Below are 18,649 nucleotides of genomic sequence, written 5' to 3'. Positions count from 1 at the left end.
CCTCAAGCCGGTCGCGGCGCACCATACGCCCACCGCGAGCCGTTCAGCACCGCGGACAGTCGGACTAATGGGATGTCGAACCAATGGGCTGTCGAACCAATGACATGGACCCGTGTCGAGGGTGCGAGCCGCAGCTTCAACTGCTCAGGTAGAGAGGCTGTGTAGCCCAGTGTGTTTTTTCGCTGATTCGGTTCTGCAGGTTCTCTGCTAGCACACTGGAGACGGGGATCAAGCAGTTTGTCTGACTCGGGATAGATTGTGCTTTTTGGTTCATAGTTTTTGATTGACGTGCGATTTATTCGCGTTTAGAGGGAATTATTTTTACCGGCAATTACCGGATAACGAAAACGTGGGCACAGTTATCTATATAAAATACACAGACTAACTAACTAACTAACTGATTGACTAACATAAACAATTGAAAATTGAAAAAACATTAGCTTGCACCGTTAGCTCCGGTAAGGGAAAGCATGAGGGAAAGCGGCTGACCGGAAGTCATGCACAAAAACATGGAAGTTGATCACTATTTACTTCCGTGTTTGAAAATAAGGTGGATACACACCGCTTCAGCTTGACATGCCTGCTGTGCCTCCTCACACTTGCTAACTCATGATTAGATAATTACTGTACAACTGAGAGGCAAGAATACATACTATACATACAGAATGGATGGCACATGTATTAAACTCAAGCAGCAACCTCAGGGGCTGAAAAATGAAGCCAGACAGGAAGTGCAGTTCCTTAAATGGCCACTTGAGGCTGGCTCCAGAAGCCAGTCAATCCCCATAGACCCCTCATCTTAACTGTACAGCAAAATTAACATATTTACAGCCTGGGTCTGTGTAGCTGATTTCCGTCTTCATGACAACTGTATGGGAGATGAATTTATTTTATAACTCACCCACTGACATTTTATTAGGGCTTAAAGTTACACATATTTAAGGGTGGGGCTGCTTGAGTGACAGTAGAGGTGCTGCTACAGTCAGATCCACTCCTCGCTCCTCAACACCCTCATCCTCTTTTCTAAATATGGTCACCTCTGGCTCCAAAAACCAAGATGACAATGACCGAAATTGAGGTGCCAAAATGTGAGACTGCAAACCATATGCATGACGTCATGGTCCCTACGCTCATTATTTTTATACAATCTATGCTCAGACAGGGCTGTCCGATTGGAAAGCATATGACTAGATAAATGAGACTTGGATTTTACTGCACAAGTTGTGTTAGAGTCTGTGAATGGATGTTTTGATATAGTTTTGCTGTTGTGAAATGCAGACCCCTTTTCCTTCATCAAGAATTTTATTCGTTTTTGGATTCTTCCTTCACCAGAGGCACGGGAGAAAAACGTTTCAATGTAAATTCAGTGTAACGTGGGGTGAGCAATTGATATACAAATGGTCATTCTGGAGGTGAAGTATTCCTTTAATGTGTCTTTAACGTGTCTGTCTTTAGCCGGAACATGTGATGAAGAGAACAGCTACAAATCTCCTCACAAAAGGAGCAACCAGTTGAGCATTTGATGGCCCCGGCTTTGAGCAGACCTGTCTGACACAGACATCAATGAGGTCGGCCTTCTGAGGCTAAGCTTAGGCATAATAATTAATCTTCTTTGACATCATCATCCTCCGTGTCACCTAGCAACAGTCCATCTGCATTAATGAGATCACAAAAGGAGCCTGTCGCGGACTGTCTGGGGTGGGGCTCTCACTCGTTACAATGCAAATGCCTCCATGTAGGAGAAGTGAAGAACTCACTTGATTTATCCTTTCTATTTGTAGAACATCATTCATCACACTTTTAGCCTGAATCCAATGAGAATTTCATATAGCATGAGATCTTGGAGAGGGGAAAGGCATAAATTAACACTTCTGGAACGATTTTATTTTTGGTTGTGCTATAATGGTTTGTATTATAATGATCACTAACTTCACACTTATTTACCATTACACCACAGGTGAGAACAAAGGGGAAAAAAAGGCATTATCACCCTCTCACCTAATCTTTTCTTATATCTTCAGCACACTCCCGCACAGCAATTAAGTTCAGGAAGAAAGAGGGAGGAAGAGGTGAGAAGGTTACAATCATTTATTTGTTTTCAGTCTTATGTTAGTAAATCCATCTTCTGGGGAGACAATTAAAGAGATGGGGGGATTTAAATAACTTTCATTAAATGTTGATGAGCTCGATTAGCTCTACCAATCACCTAACTAGATAAAGAGACAAGCAAATACCAACTTTACTTTGAAGAAGTCTATACACATAAACACACACACACACGCACGCACGCACGCACACACACACACACACACACACACACACACACAGCACAGAGGCGTACACACATACTCCAATTCCCAAAAGTCAGCTTGCAAGACGATGAATTTGATAATCAGACTAGTCTTTTCTGTGTTAGGTTCAAAAATGTCAAACACTGAATTTACTTTAGCATCCACATTATAAACTACCGCTTGCTATCTCTCCCACCCACACATATACACACACACGCAGTGCAAAGTGCACAGATTCAAGCCTAACAGCAGTCATCCGCAGCAGAAAAGAGAGACCAAACTGCCTCTCAGCTGACAACTGGAAATTGCAAATGGCAATGTGTTCAGGTAAAAGACTGTGACTGAGTTCCTCACCGTGTTTACTCCTGGAAAATTGGGGAATAACAGGCTGTCATACGGTGACACATCAGCCTTTGTTAAAGAAATTACTTTGCTCTTCGCACAGCTCTCTGATGCTCGGCCTCCTGGACATATTGTCCATTTGGTGAGCGCAGGCTAAATGGAACTGCGTCTTTGGCATGTTGCTTTACCGAAGCACAAAGAACCGGGACAGATAGGAATCCAATTATCCAAGGCAAATAATGGATGTCTCATTTAGGATGTGCGGCTACTGCGACAGTAATGGCAGCGCCACAATTTTCCCGAAGCCAGTCTCTATCAACTGCATCATCTTCTGCTCAACACTAACTCATCTATAGCCTTATGCTTCAAGCTGTCAGGCATTACAGATCATAACAAATCATTTGAGGGCATGGGAAACATGGCTGTCAAAGATAGAATATTTACTCACATGTAGCGTAGGTGTGGGTTCTGAGCGAACGCTCGAGCCTGGATCACCCTCAGGTTGCAATTCATGATAGTTCTGAAATGGAAAAAAAAGATAAAATACAGATGAAACTGTAAAAAATAAATAACCACAACACATAGACATTTCTTTTCTTCCTGGCGTGGGCACATGCATACACACAGAACCTCACTGCTGTGATCATCATGCATCAAGGCCATTTTGATTTTCTTTTTTTTCTTTTTTCTTTTTATTTATTCCTGCTTGCTTATCCTTTCTTGCGCTTGAGCCTCTTTGCTCTTTTTTGCTTTTGTTTTTTAGAACCCTCTCAAGATTTCTTTCACCATTTGTGTCCAAGTTTGTTAATGTTTTTGTCTTTTCCAGTTCGAAAATATTTTGGCATTTGAATAAATCTGCAAATTTAAATGAAAAAAACTTCTGCTCTTTAAGTGCATTTCCAGATATTTTTACATCTTTTAGTCTCTGCTGCAGCCGTCCACTGTAACAAGTCCATGTCTATTCCAATTATTTCAACTTCAATCTGCATGTGTACACCCTGCGGAGCTGGCACTGAAATGGAAATTCACTTTGAACCACCACTTGATGAAAGATTTGTGAACTTGTGTGTCTTTACTGTAAAGTGAGTGGAACCTCTGATTAGAGCATGCATTCCAACACATTTCTACATTGTGTTAACTTGTATGGATTGAAATAACTGTGAAATTAAACTAATCCTCATTTTGCTGGGGGACCCCATGGAATCCTCTAAAGGAGTCCTGGAATTCCCAGCGACCCAGTTTGGAAACCACTGTTCTGGGCTACAATGGTAATGACTTCTAATCTTGTAATCACAGATGTCTGTCTCCAAAAGAAGTCATTGACATCATCAGCGAGCGCCTCATAACGCAGTGTGCTGATTATACCCAGCTGTTGATGCCAATTACCTTCTAGAAGTCTGATCGTGCCTCTGTGGTGTTTGACAGGGACGTCACGTTTCATCACCCGAAAGTTCCCAAAGTGGGGATCTGGGACCTTCAAGGGTCCTTCAGAGGTTTTGGGGCCCTTGGAAATCTTCTGATGGGTCGCCAGAAATATTACAAACAATAACTTCACTGTTATTTCACTCCGTCGAAATTAGCATAGCAATGTTCAGAGATGACTGTTGAGCTTTGGTTATTATCCTCCCAGCAGTAATGACAATTATATTGAACACAATCATCTCTGTAAACAGCAGTGATTTGATGTTTGCTGCATTTATTGTGGAGTCTTAGACAACTCTGAAAGTTTTGGGAGGCGGACCAAAGTACATTTGACTAAAGGAGCAGGAACAAAAGAGCAACTTTTTGGACACACTGCCTGTTCTTCTCCTCTTCTTAGAATATTCAGGGTTTTTTTTTTTTATCATTTTATCTTTGCCAGATAGAAATTAGATTAATAAAACAAGGTAAAAATCTACTTGAACATGCAATACCAAAATTGTGGTAAATGCCAATTGGCAACCAACTAAAGTAAAGGCACATATCTTAGCACAATCATGCGCCAAAGTAGCAGGGATGAGTACAGTTATATTCTATATTTTTCTATTTATAGTTTATAGTATTTTTTTGAAGTGGGGCTGTATGAGGTACTTATCCATTGTATTTTCTGTGTATCCAAAGTAAAGCGGGCAATAAATTCATATCATATCAATATCTTGATATCACCTGAGATTTATTTTAACATTTGTTGTCTTTTCCTGGTTTTAAAGTCTGCATAGCAGTAAGTGATGTAATTTTCTTAACTTATCAGACCTTTATTTGTCTTTACCCACGTATTCATTATATCCACATTAGTGATGATTATTTATTAAATAGTAGTGTAAGGACTGATTTAAGATCAACATTAGAAACAGAGACAGTGACAGACAGAGCCCTCTGTCCGAAGTCTACATTTATTTTGTCCATATGTGTGCACATTTCCCAAAAGTTTAAGGATACGGACAAAACAGAGCAGTACCACTGGAGATTGTGGAAGCAATGTAGCGTATTTCAAGCAAGATACGACCATGACAAAGGTATTTAAGCAAAGACGCTGCTACCTCCTTATTTTTAATATTTTTTTGTGACAGCTGTAGATAATAGGAAGCACTGTGTTGCTCTCTTTAGTGATTTATCAAAAGCCTATGATACAGTTAATCATTCCCTCCTCCTGCAAAGACTATCAAATATTGAATCTGATTCACAAGCCATTAGATGGTTCAACAATTACAATTGGGACAAAAGTGTCCCACAAGGTTCAGTGTTAGTACCAGTGCTATACACTGTATAAGTGATATAGCTTTGTCTCTGCAAAACTGTAATGTCGACTTTTATGCCGATGACACTATTTTATATTGTTAGGCTGACTCTGTAAATTCAGCTACTGAAAGCCGGCAGCATTCTTGCAATGCTCTGCAAAATGCACTTATAAATCTCAAACTTGTATTAAATGGCAACAAAACAAAATGTATGCTGTCCTCCAGAGCCAAACACATTAACCACAGAACTCTCCAAATCTGCACTCTAAATGGTACAGTCATTGAACAAGTTCCACATTATAAATATTTAGGCATCTGGATTGATGACAAATTCACTTTCAAACCATATATTGATGCACTAACAAAAAATGCAAATTAAGCCTGTTTTTTATACAGAAAGAAGTCATCTTTTCCTATATCTTAAAGAAAGAAGATTGTGGAAGCAATCTTTCTGTGAGTGCTAGACTATGGTGATGTAATTTATCTCCATGCCGCAGCCTCCACTCTTATGCCCCTTAATGCTGTTTACCATTCAGCCCTTAGATCTATAACCGGGGACAGCTATGACACTCATCATTGTTTTCTTTAAAAAAAAAGTGGGTTGGCCTTCTTTTTCTATTAGAAGCATTTGTTGTTACTTATTCATAGGGGACAAAACATTGCAAAAATTGCCTTCATATTTGACGTCACACGTAACACATACCACACGTTCGCAGGACTGGTTATTACTGCAGGTTCCTAGAACTAACACTGATTTGGGAAAGACTGCTTTAAGATTCTTTGACACCATACACCTGGAATGAATTGTAGTGTACTTTGAAGCTTGATACTCTAATTCCAATTGGTTAATTCAGAAATCTAGTGAAATACCTGATGGATGTTAATGGTGACTTTTTTTTAAACTTGTTTTAACTGGCTCATTATTATATTATATTACATTGTACTTTTTAATTGGTTGTTTTATGTCTTCATTTATGTATTTAGGTCTCTCTTGAAAATGAAATCTCGATCTCAACAGGACTTACCTGATTAAATAAAGGTTTATATAAATGGCAGAACGTAACGAAATGGTAATATATTGAAAATAATTCTCCATCCACATGTCGGGATGTATATAATGGCCACATATAAAGCTGCCATCTACTAGGCTGCCTCTGTTAAAAGGTACAATATTACAACCTCCTCCACCGTCGCCTTGTTTGTTGTTGTGTAAAACATTTGACTATGCCCTTTAGTGCCATCTATTGGCTGTAACTGTGCCATCGTAAAGGAAGACACATTTATTTTCGTACGTGAAGGGAGTATGAATGAGCCTTAAATGTTTTGTAAAAGCACCAATAGTCAACCCTCCAGTACCGTCAAAATACTGTTAAACTTATTTGTTCAAAAATATAGCAATGTTTGATTTTCTCAATCCAACCCTAATCCAAAGTCTGACATATTTTATTTTTCTGTGTCAGAGCTCCATCGCTGTCCAACAACTATCTGTGCAACAATATTGTAGAAAAGCGAGGATAATCTTTTGTGGGAGAATATAATAATGAGCTGTTGAGGAATGCAGTCAGTTTCCTTTTTTAAGAGATGAAGCATACAGTCAGATGATATCAGTGTTTACTTTAATTATGCATACTTTTTCATTTGATTCAAGTAAAGATGAATGAGGTCAAATTAAAATCCAGGTGAAAGGTATTCTAAAGTGACTTTTTCCTCACTCATCTCTCCATACTGCTAACAGGCCCACAAGGAAGCATCAAACAAGGTAACAGCCATCCATGGGAAGGTAACCGACTCCAGCCGGGGAGGAGCCAGTGTCCCCAGACAAGGCAGCAGGAGAGAGGTGGTGGTAATGAGAAAAATGCTAATTTAGTAGTGGAGATATTGCACTTGGCCTCCCTGATGAGGGATCAAGGGGATCAGGGGAGAGGCCAGCTCTGACTTTGGAGGGCAAAGGAGAATACGGTTCTCTGCAGAGAGGGAGAAAGAAATCAAGAGGAAGAGGAGGTCGGGAGGCAGCGGCTGAGGGAGCAGTGGCAGGGTGAGCGGAATGTAAAGGATGTGGCCTCATAGTGTAGGGTAGCAAAGCAGGAAAGGGAGAGGAACATTGCTTTAAGAAGTGAAGATGAGAATTAAAAAAAAAAATCACAACGCTACAGCAGGGACCTCTAATTCAATTTTCCCTGCTGCTTTTTAGCATTATTTGATCAGTGGCTAAGCAAAGCGAAGGGGATGTTCCACCGGCGCGTGACTGTCGAGAATTAAAAGCCTGTTTAAACATCGGCTTGTGTTAGGATCAGAAACACACCCTTCACTCCCTCTTCTCTCTACACACCCTGACTAACACCTTGTCATCTCCTCTGAGAATTAGCCGGGATTGTGTCACATTCAGAGAAGTATCGGACATTAAATCCCAATGCCTCGCCGGTGACGCCACAGCTGCAGCCACTTGTACTCTGAGCTGAATTACTGCTCTCATATAGGAGAAAACCAGTGGCCTCTCTGCATCAAGCAGGCAGGCGACCTGATGGAAAATAGGGATTAACAGCGGTACAGGTTCCACTGTCCTTTTCCCACATCTGCAACACAGCAGGAGTGAAATACAGTGAAGTGTCTCTATCATAGGTCTGCCCTCACTCCCCCTCCGGATAACAGCATCAACACTCACAGTCTCTGTAGTCCAGTGTAGAGCTCCATATCGACGTCTCTCAGAGTCTGCAATCCCGTCCAGTTCTCTATGTGTCTGTAAACAGAGAGAAAAAGAATAGTAAATGAGAGGTTCCTGTTCGTTTGAGGAGAAAGGAAAACAATCCGGGAGATATGACGGGAGAAAACCTTCTTTTTTTTTTTTTTGTCAGTCCCAAGTTGCCCAACAACTGACTTTGTGTTGTCAACGTTTTTAAATCCATATTCATTTAAATTGCAATTATTGGAACAGTTCTGACAGAGCGCTCTCTGCTGCCCTCTGATAGATTTAATTGCCAAGAGGCGGCTTCTGAAGCTTAATCTATGGGAAGGGGGGGAGTGTGAGAGTGTGAGGGGGGGCCGACCCAATAAATACTGCAGATGACTTTACTTTGTCTAATACTATCACTAGACTGCCAGGGAAAAACTCTCTCTATGTGACGGGATAAAAGAGGTGAAGCTGGCGTCTTTAAATTAGCTCCAGGACAAAGAGCATTTGTAAATGATTTGTTTGTTATGGTTGGGGAAAGGAAATAGGCAACACCCATAGGGCACACCGGTTTCAATTAAGCCGGGGAAATGAGAAGATGTAACAGTAGACCTGGCAAAGGCTTCATTGCTTTGTTTTGGAAAGGGGAAAATATCATTAAACGCTAAAGGGAACTTCATCCTAAATGTCAAATTTCAAATTAGGACTATGAACACATCAATCAGGGATACACATAGATGTTTATACTTGGCAGCATGACAGCTGATTGGCTATTTGCTGCAGCACAGATATAGCAGAGACACATACATACATACTCATCCATAGACACAGAAACACATACCAATCTTGCAGCCTAAACCTGAGATTTGAATTGCACTGACATTTCATCGTTCAGTATGGGCTCTGCAATCAGATAGCAGTTTGTATTTTATGACAACAGCAGGAAAATAACATTCCTGCAATTGGTTTTGGCAAACTTGCTCCTGTAGCATATCTTTTGGCTCTTGTGCATCTGGTGTACAATGATGAGCCGGCTTCTGAGACATTCTGTTTATTTGAGCACTGAGCTCCGGGGGTGCATCACCTGCTTTGGTGGGGAGGAGAACACAGGTCTGCCAAATGTAACCAGCACCGGTAAAACCTTGCCTTGCATGACTTTATTGTTGGCTACTAGGCTGCCAATTTTTTTATGAAGGCTGGCAGGTGGAGGTAGTTAGCAATAAGAGAACATGAGTGACGCTGTTTCAGGTCGTTTATCCAGTAAATGAGTCGTAAAATTTAGATTAAATCCAGATTACCAGCAATTCAGATTGTAATGTGAACTGAGTCACAGGACATTGTGCTTTAATGTGCCAAATGGTTTTGGACATTGTGAACGTCAACCTGTGACTAAGACTGTTGTTACTAAGTGGAAACTTCTCTGGCTGGAAACTGAAGCAAACACACAAGTACCAAAAACTGCAGTTCCTTGAATGGCCACCAGAGGCTGGCTCCAAAAGTAGTCAATCCCTATAGACGCTCATGTTTAAATGCCCAACTTTAGAAAGTGGCGATAATCATGTTTACAGCCTGGTACAAAACACAGTTTTGTTCTCTGTAGCTTATTTTCACCTTCATGTCAACTGTACAGGGGGGGGATTTTTATATAAGTCACCCGGCTTAAAGTTATGCATAATCAGGAGCATCACCATAGTCTATGAGTTGGATCCACCCCTTGCTCCTCCCTAGCTCCAACTTTTCCAAGATAGCTTTAGCCAAAGTGTCAAATTCGAGCCTCCAAAATGACCACGTCCATTATTTTTGGACAGTCTGTGGTTTTTAAATTGAGTTTGTTTGCTTGACAAGCAGGGTGGAGGGCTTGACATCCAAAAAACTTTTTCACGTGCTGGATAAAAAAAAACTTATCTGCAAACTGCATGAACCCTTTAAAACCTAGAGCAATATCACTTTTCTCCTGCTGCTTTCAGATACCTTTTGCAAGTATTTAAATCTTTGAACATTGAGCAATGGTGCATCTTCTTTCAAAAATATGGGGAAGAAGGGAGCAACTTGGTAAAAAATAGATTTTGAAAATTATTTCTAAAAAGCTAGGGGAAAAACTATATTAATAATTATCGTTATCGTTTTTTTTTGGGTTTTTTTTACTATTTTTCTTGTTTTTAATTTTCTCTGTCTGCTAATTTCATTCTAATTTTTGGGTCATTTCTTCTTTCGTTGCTCATTGCCTTCTACCCATGTTTTTGAAAGAAACCAAGCTAATTTGCTCAGGTTTCACAGGGTTAAAAGCCCCTAGTAGTTTTATTTGTGCAATGTTTCAATCAAACAGAGATCTTCGTCAGGCATTTTGTACTCACCATCACAAAGCAGAACAAGCAATATTAAGACCTTAAAGTTGCTTTGTGATGGTGACTTCAAAATGCCTGACGAAGATCTCTGTTGGATCAAAATGTGGCATGATTAAAACTACTGAGAGCAAATAAAATGTTTGGATCTCCTGTCTGGTTCTTGCCTTTGTTTGTTTGACAAACCAGATTTGTCTGCCCCACCCCCCACTGGTCTGCTTTCATACTACTTTAGCACCATACTGGTTCACAATTGCTTGCGACGTCATCTTGTAAACCAAATGCACTCTGTTTACCACTGACTTTGCCATCCGTTTTGGTGCCATTTATGTTTGTTATTTCAAGTGTCTACAACAGTTAACTGTTAGCAATAACAGTTAGCTAGCTAACAACTATCCAGAACTTAAACACAAATTCATGGATGAATCACTTTTATGAATTAGGAGTAAGACAAAAGTTTTCTTGCCATCACAGGCTCTCGTCCACGTTGCTCTTTCACTCACACAGATCATTTAATCGTCAAACTGATCTGATCTGCCCAAGACACATGAAGTACTGTGCGACATGTAAACGTGGTTATTAGAATTAGAACAAGCCAGCTGAGCTACAAAAACACAAAGGTGTCCAACTTTTAAATATGCACTGTAAAATATCAATAGTAAAATGAAATGCTAGCATTTGGGGGCATTAGCAACTGGGTGCTAATAGACGCTGCCAGTATTACCAGTGTTACATAAGCCCACTCATACAGCAGACAGTCACTTACTCACAGAAACAATCATACAGACAATCAAGGCATTAAAGCTGACTGCCACATAAAAGCTAAATGCATGTTTGTGGGCAGGAATGCAAAAGTGTGGCTTAAAAATGTGTGGCGGCTGTTCTGCTTCATGCCAGCAGAGTAACACTGCTGATGTTGACATTAGTGTTGAACTGAAGGCGGCTGATTCTGAAGGCAGGGAGCTGAGTCATTAATGTGACCTGCAAGCAGACATGACGGATTCCCCTCGGAAAGCTTTGCTTACTCACAGTACTGCTGTGTTACCCCGGGGACTGGGGAGAAAGTCCACACACTGGGGTCTCACATGCTCAAAGACCGGAAACATGGGTGAGGTTACACTGATCAAAATTTCACAAGTTAAAGCCCAAATCATTTAGATTAGGCCTATAATGTTTTGACATTTTGAGGTGGGCAATTTGCAGACAATGCACTTAAAAGCTTCAGAAGAGAGGTCAGCTGTTAGAAATATGCAGTCAATAAACCCAATCTTTCACTGCCTGTGCCTTTAACAGTGGGTGAAGTGACAAATGTTTGAAACGTCTGTGGCTTCAAACAATTTACTTTAATATTCGGAATCAATTTTGCATCAATTCTAACAACGTAATTGTAGCCCTAGCAGCTCAGAGGAAACATTAATGTTTGTCTCACATGTAAATTAAATCAGGCTCAAGTCACAGAAAAGAAAGAAAATAACAGCAACAGCAAGAAGAGCTGACTTACTGAAAGAGTCTGCATCTCATTTAACCAACACATTTTGGCAGGGAGCCTTCATCAGGCTGCTTTACAGAATGTGAAAACATGCAGCTTATACAAACACCACAATATGGCTGAATCTGTACCAATTATCCAATCAGGACTGGACACATGTTTGGCAAACCTCTAAAGGATGTTGCACCCCTAATACAGACATTTCAAAATAAAAGTACTCGAAAAAATATTAAACAGTAGCAGCTACAACAGAAACCACAAGAGAATAAAGGCACAGAAAAGCTGAGTAAATACTAAAAACCAGCAAAATAAGCTAAAAAAAAAAAACTCTTTTACTGAATAATTGAATAATAGTCCCTAATGCAAAAATCCTCAGTCATCCCTCTTGGATCTCAGCTTGTGAAATGAAACATCCAGGCAGCCACTTTCCATTTCCTCAGTGTCACGGACCCTCTGCCCCAGATTGATGAATCAATTGATCTTGGGATCAAAGAGGCGAGATATTTAGCATTAGAGAGTTTTTACAGTTTTTCAGTTTTGCAGTTTCGGGCAAGAAATCTGACAACTGAGATGAAAGCAAGGCCTTGTTTGTTATTGATTTTCAGAGAATCATGTGATTCTCTGGAAATGAGGTGAGCACACATTAAGTCCTCAGAGAAAAAAGGTGAGCATAAATCAGCAGGTGCTGGGCTAGCGGCCTGTCTGTGACCTGCAGAACAGCGTTGGACAAACAATTTGTAACGAGAAACTGCTTTATTCATGTTCTACTGGTTTTAATCACCTGGACTGTTTGAGTTGGAGAGAATGAGACCTCTGCGGATAATTTGGCTCCTGGTGAAAATCTTCTGAACAAAAAACACTGAAGGAATTCTATCCTGGAGAAGTTTCAGCTGGTTGCAATCTGCAGTCCTCACCACTAGGTGCCACTAAATCCCCCTAAATCTTACACGCTGTTCCTTTAAGGGGCTTGATACAAAACTCAGAGCATACGGGTTCTCTGGACATGGTTCTTGACATGGAGTTGGCTAAGCTGGCAGCTGGCAGCTAACAGCTAACGGTGCCAACTCCATAAACACTGCTAAACAGCGGCAACAGTGGGGCACCCATTAGCTCACCTGGTAGAGCAGGTGCTCCATGTAAAAAGGCTGTGTCTGTGCCGCAGCAGCTGTGGATTTGATTCCTCTAGTCCTTTGCTGTATGTCATCCCCCATCTCTCTACCCCTGTCACACTATATCCGTCCTAGCAAATTAGCAAATAAAGCCAAAAAGCCCCCCCCCCAAAATATCTCAATAAAACAACTGCAACAGTGCTAACAGAGCTAATGGTGTTAACCAGGGGGGACTTGGAAGATGGGTGCTACCCTTCTCAGATTACGCCACCATAGTATCAGTGGTAACTGATACTGATACTGACCATTGTATAAGTACACTGCAATATACACATGCAATAACATGTAGGTGCGGCCGGGCCGTCTACCACAACAGGCAGAGAAGCTCTGAATACAACACACACAGGTGTTAGCTTGACTTCATTCTCTGCTCAGGAGCCATTATTTCGATATGTGTTTAAATAGCAAATAGTCATTTCTGCTATACAAATGCTCTGAATGTCACATACAGAACCTTTAAGTCACAAAAAAGTAAATTTCTTTGATTCTAATACTGCCGAAAATTTCATTACATAGAGAAATGGATACAAAACTAAAGTCAAAGAGTCTGTGCCCAGAGTCCCAAAAATGATTGGCAAATATATTCACATTGTTCAGGCTAACTTGATGCAATAGTTGACAGTTTTATACTGTTTCTATCCTCATTGGGAAACAGCTTTTTTTTGGCATGTACAGTGATTAAATACACAAGGCTCGCATCAATGGGACATAATTTCAATAATATTGTATACTAGATACTGACGCAATATTGTGATATGAAAAAAACGTCTAATTTATGTGAGCACAAAATGTTTTCATTTGCAGCTCCGCTTTATGCCCTGTGATAAAATTTAGCACCATCCCCATTTTCATCAAGCTGCTGTCAACAAACAGGAACAGAGGAAGCAGAGAACAACCTCCCTGCGGACCTGAGCATGTTGTCTGCTCAGAACCTCTGATTGTCCGCGGCACATTGAATATGCATGTGGATAAGACTGCTGTGAAAAGATGGATATGAATAACAAAGATGCTATGATTATACAGGGCCATTCAATCTCTGTCCTGTTATTCCCACGTCCTAGGAGGATGCACAAATAAAATGGTACAAAAATAAAAATCAACATTATTCCAAAGGTAATGGAGATGCTAACATTTTATATTTCAGGCCATTGAAGCAGACACTCTCATCTAGACTTACAGTGATTTAGACAGTACAATAATTTTAAATTGCTGCTTTGTCAAAATGAATATTACACAGAAGAAAAGAGATTTGAGCGATGGAGAAAAGGGGATGAGCGTTTTTTTTTCTCTTGGCAACACGAACAGAATGAAAGTCTGTCTCTCTTATTTCTGCCTCTTCTCCCTTATCTGTCTCAAATTATTTGTTCTCTGTACGGTATTTCATAACAATTCAGATTTCTTGAAGGGCTTTCTAAATAAATCTTCCATGACAGGACTTGATTAATAACTGGCAGGAACGGAGGAAATGAGCAGGATACTATCAGGACAAATTGTACAGGCAGATCTACTGGCTTGCTCTCTAACATAAAAGCCTATGAAATTGCAGCCACCTTCCATCTGCTTTAGAAAATGGCCTCCAACAAAGTACAATCTGAACTGGGTGGCAGGGTGGTTCAGTGCTTGAGGAGAACACCCTGGAACCAAACAGTAACAGATTCGATCCCAGCAACAGCCATCTGTTGTGTTGAAGCAGCCCTGGGCAACACACTGAACCCCTACCTGCTTGTTCTGAGCTCCTGTGAATATGAGCACCAGAAAAAAGACAGTTTTTCATGTCTTAATAGGTGAAAACAACAAGTACAAAGGCAGAACTTGAAAGAATAGAAAGATATACATTCAAACATCATAAACAGATAGCTCTGAAATACAAGTCATTTGGAGGCTATTTTCTGTCTTTTTTCGCAACTGCAGTTGATGCATGGAAGTTTATTAGTGACTAAACTATTAAGCGAGCACTGAATAGTTCTGAGCAGTAATGTGCGATTCAGGATTTGAGGGACCGCAAGAAGACTTATATTGGAGGACTTCATATTTCTAGGCAAACAGTAGGACTTTCTTGCTCAGTGCTGTCTATGTGCATTCTGTCACTTTGGCTATTTGTATGTTAACACCAATCTCTAAACACATCAGCTATTGGTCTGGTGACGATAATGCTCTGGGGACAAGGGACAATATTTTGGGACAATCCGGTGCAGCCAGTAGATATCTGAGCCAAGACTTCCTCTCCATTGACCAGTCATTTCAGACTAGTCTCTATTAACAGATATCTGTGTAGGAATGCCGATAAATTAAAAAAAATAATAATAATTCAAGCTCACTCGTTGTCGACAATAGCCTATGGGTTCCGAGATTGTATTTTAGCCAATGTGTTTCACATCTCCACCTGGACTGTCTACCTGGGTCCATCCAATCCTTAGAAGGCGTCCATGCAAGGAATGTTTTACCTGCTGACAAAAGGGCTGCAAAATTATTCCAGTCACTTCCAGATGACTATTTCAAGAGGTCAGTGGTCTGGTTTGATGGCTGCTAGCAATATGAGAATCACACATTAAAAAGAAGACTACAAATTTCTGTGACTCAACTGACCCTGAACAGCAGCTGGCAATATGTCAGGTAAGGGCACACACACACACACACACACACACACACGCGAATGCAAAAAAATGAAGAAAACCAAACCAGTTCCCAAAATGTGAATGATGGGCAACAGTTTCAGAGTTGGTGTGTAAACATTAAAGATATATCAAGAGGTTTTTAAATCTGCAACAATATTGGACCAAAAAGTCAGACTTTGTGTGCAAAGGCCTTAAGCCCAGTATTTACTCGCCTTTAAGTTCAACCAAATTGTGAGGAAAATATCTGGATTGTTTTGACCAAATGTTCCACTTTGTGCACCAGTCTACTATTTGGCTCTGAGCAGGTAGCTTATTCAAAGTCAGGTGGCAATTCTCAGTGTTTTGTTTTTGTCACTACAGGTATCCCCTTTCACATTACATGTAGCCACTTAATCCATTGTTGACTTGAATAATTAATCAGTACATCTTTAAATCTGCTTTGGGTTCACATCCTGGTTTAGTCATTGATGATCTTCTGTATCTTTGGAGACCTTTAGCAAGACACTTCCCTTTACTCCAAACATCTGCTCAGTTAGAAAGCATGGTTTGCAACTTCAGTCAGTCTTGAATAAGATTAGAAACATGTGATTAGCTAGAGAGCCATACCTGGGAAATGAAGAAGTATGTTGTGTTGTACATGATGTGATTTTGATGTTACACTATCACTAAACTGATCCCTCAGCTGAAATGTGTGGTAATATAAGAACAAGATACATGAGGCTCCCAGTGGTGCAAACACCAAATATCTTCTGTTTCTTGGTAATCTCCTCTGATTCTGCCCATTGTTTCCAATACCGCTGTCTGTCTGTGATTTACGACTTTGTTGGGATGATCTACAACGCTCGCACCACCGCTTTAATGGGAAAATGTTTAATAAAATAGAATGTCTCTGGTGTGTTTCTGGGATATTGATCTACATTCTGCCTCCCTCTCTGTTTTCAGAGGCAGAGCAGCAGTCTTCCACAGCCCAAACACTTCAGAGTGGGGATGAGGAGGTGAAGTAGCACTCCTCTAGATTAAAGCACACGCCTAACATCAATCAGATAACCTGTTTTTTTGTTGTTGTTGCTTGTTTGTTTTTTGTTTTGTTGCTTGATTCATAAGTGTTTGCAAGCTGCATTGTAAAGATGGAGCTGGGAGACGTATTAAAAGGACACGGAGGAAGTAGCGATGATGAAAAACAGGAAAAGGAAGCTATTTCCCTCAACATTTACTGCAACTGGTAGGCTGGAACAAGTCATCCCCCAAACCAATCATAAGGGACATTTGGCATTCAAAGCTTGTAAATAGGAATCAAGTATTTCGATCTCTCCAGTTTCACTCACTGAGACAAACCCGCGGCTGCTACCTCTATGCAAATGCAATCACACGCACAGGCAGACAGATGTACAGGCTTCCCTCCTAATGTATGAGCCTATGAAATTATATCCGCCTTCCATCTGTTGGTCACAATCTGATTTATAAAATCGCCTCCAACAGTATTAATATACAAAGCCAACTGGGGTGTATGGTGTACTTTTTTTTTCACCTTTATTTCTCCAGAGAGGGTTGTTGGAGCCCCGCCCTGCTCCATGTTCATACAGCTACATGGACAAAGAGAAGATTTACGAGAGAAGTGTGATGAAGCATGCCTTGCAAGTGCACCCTAACAGCAGGTGCTGTGCATATCGAGATTGAAGTGGTGAAAGGAATCCATCGCTGCATCCAAGATCACACACTACATGCCCCATATCCTGACAGCCTCCTTGCCAGGTGAAGAGGCATAACCATGGTAACCTATGCCAACCTCAGCTCTATGGCAATTTAAAAATATATTACGGCCACCAAAGTGAAATCTTACCTACACTTTCTTTAATAAAATGTCTTCAGAATATATTTTAGTGCAGTGTTGAGTTGTTATGCGAGAATTTATGAACAGGAAGTGGGCACCATATTGTTTTCTGAACTGTAAAAATGAAGGCTAAAAGACTGTGATCTAACAGCACTGCTAGTAAAATATGAAGAAAGATTATGTTACTGTATTCCCTATCTCTCACCTAAAATGTTTCAGAAACACATTTTATCTCACTTATCTCTTAAATGTAATTTGATATTGTTTGTTACCAGCTGGCTGCCATATTGTTTCCTGTGGAAAAGCTGCCCAGTAGTATAACTGCACCTGTGTGACACCCCCACCAGCTACATGACTCGCCCACCATACCTACACATCAGTCCACAATCAGCCCCCTTTGCTCCTTGGGCCAGAAGCAGAAGCCCCAATGCACATGCTAAGTTAGCTATTAGCTAGCTGTGAAGTGAGATGGTTAAGGGTAATATAAGGTTAATGGGAAGGGTTGCATCTGGTTACTAATACAGTGAATCATGTCTTCCTGTATTATGAATTATAAAAGGGATTATTGCTATACTGGTCTCTTATTTACAGTGTTGGTGGTTGTGTCTTGTACTAGTGGTGGGTGCGGTTTGTAGGTGCATGTCGTGTATGCTACAAACAGAATGTGTCTGCAGCTGTACATATCTCTAAATGGCCAAGCTTACATTACGCTACCCACCATTGGGAGCATTTATTGGTCTAGTGTGGCACAGTGCATCCTGGAAGCTGTATGTTTTCTACCCTTTTGAGCAAAAGTAAATGCTGCAGTCCTTTTTCCCAGTGTTCTCCATTCATGTGGCGCCAATTTCAAAAGTATTTGCTTCTCTCTACTGCATAGACAGCCCAGTTATTGAAAAGACCAGCAGTGAAATACTTCTTTAAATCTAAGCGTTATTGATGTTACAGAGCTGTCGCAGTCGCTGTCCATTATTAAGATTGACATCTACTACATTGCATTGTGGGATATTTATGTACATGCGTAGTGCCCAGTGTTTGCATTCTAAATGTCAACACCAATAGTAGCCAGTTAACTACTATTGGTTTCATATTAACTTCTAGACATTCTAAAAATCCCACAAACTGTTTTAGTGCCTTTAGCATGTTAGTATGGATTTTCGTAGAAAGCCTATAATCCACTTTCCTCTC

At 40.5% G+C, this 18,649-nt stretch overlaps 2 protein-coding genes across 6 annotated transcripts in view; one reads left to right on the top strand and one right to left on the bottom strand.

The window, feature by feature from the left end:
• LOC126393013 (uncharacterized) overlaps positions 1-18,649 on the top strand; it is a 299,507-nt gene that overhangs the window by 102,466 nt on the left and 178,392 nt on the right. The gene's annotated exons all lie outside the window — the stretch shown is intronic.
• The window catches only part of ntrk3b (neurotrophic tyrosine kinase, receptor, type 3b), a 256,863-nt gene that overhangs the window by 209,991 nt on the left and 28,223 nt on the right, over positions 1-18,649 (bottom strand). For all 5 annotated transcript variants that reach the window (XM_050048751.1, XM_050048777.1, XM_050048759.1 and 2 more), the window contains exons 2-3: positions 8,013-8,087; positions 3,082-3,153 (exon numbers count right to left, since the gene is read on the bottom strand). In XM_050048751.1, the coding sequence (XP_049904708.1) occupies positions 3,082-3,153; positions 8,013-8,087 (147 nt within the window). The remainder of the gene's footprint in view (positions 1-3,081; positions 3,154-8,012; positions 8,088-18,649) is intronic.

Source organism: Epinephelus moara, chromosome 1 (assembly GCF_006386435.1).
Source record: "Epinephelus moara isolate mb chromosome 1, YSFRI_EMoa_1.0, whole genome shotgun sequence".
NCBI lineage: Eukaryota > Metazoa > Chordata > Actinopteri > Perciformes > Serranidae > Epinephelus > Epinephelus moara.
Note: the sequence above shows the minus strand (reverse complement) of the source record. Positions and strands in the feature narration are given on the sequence as shown.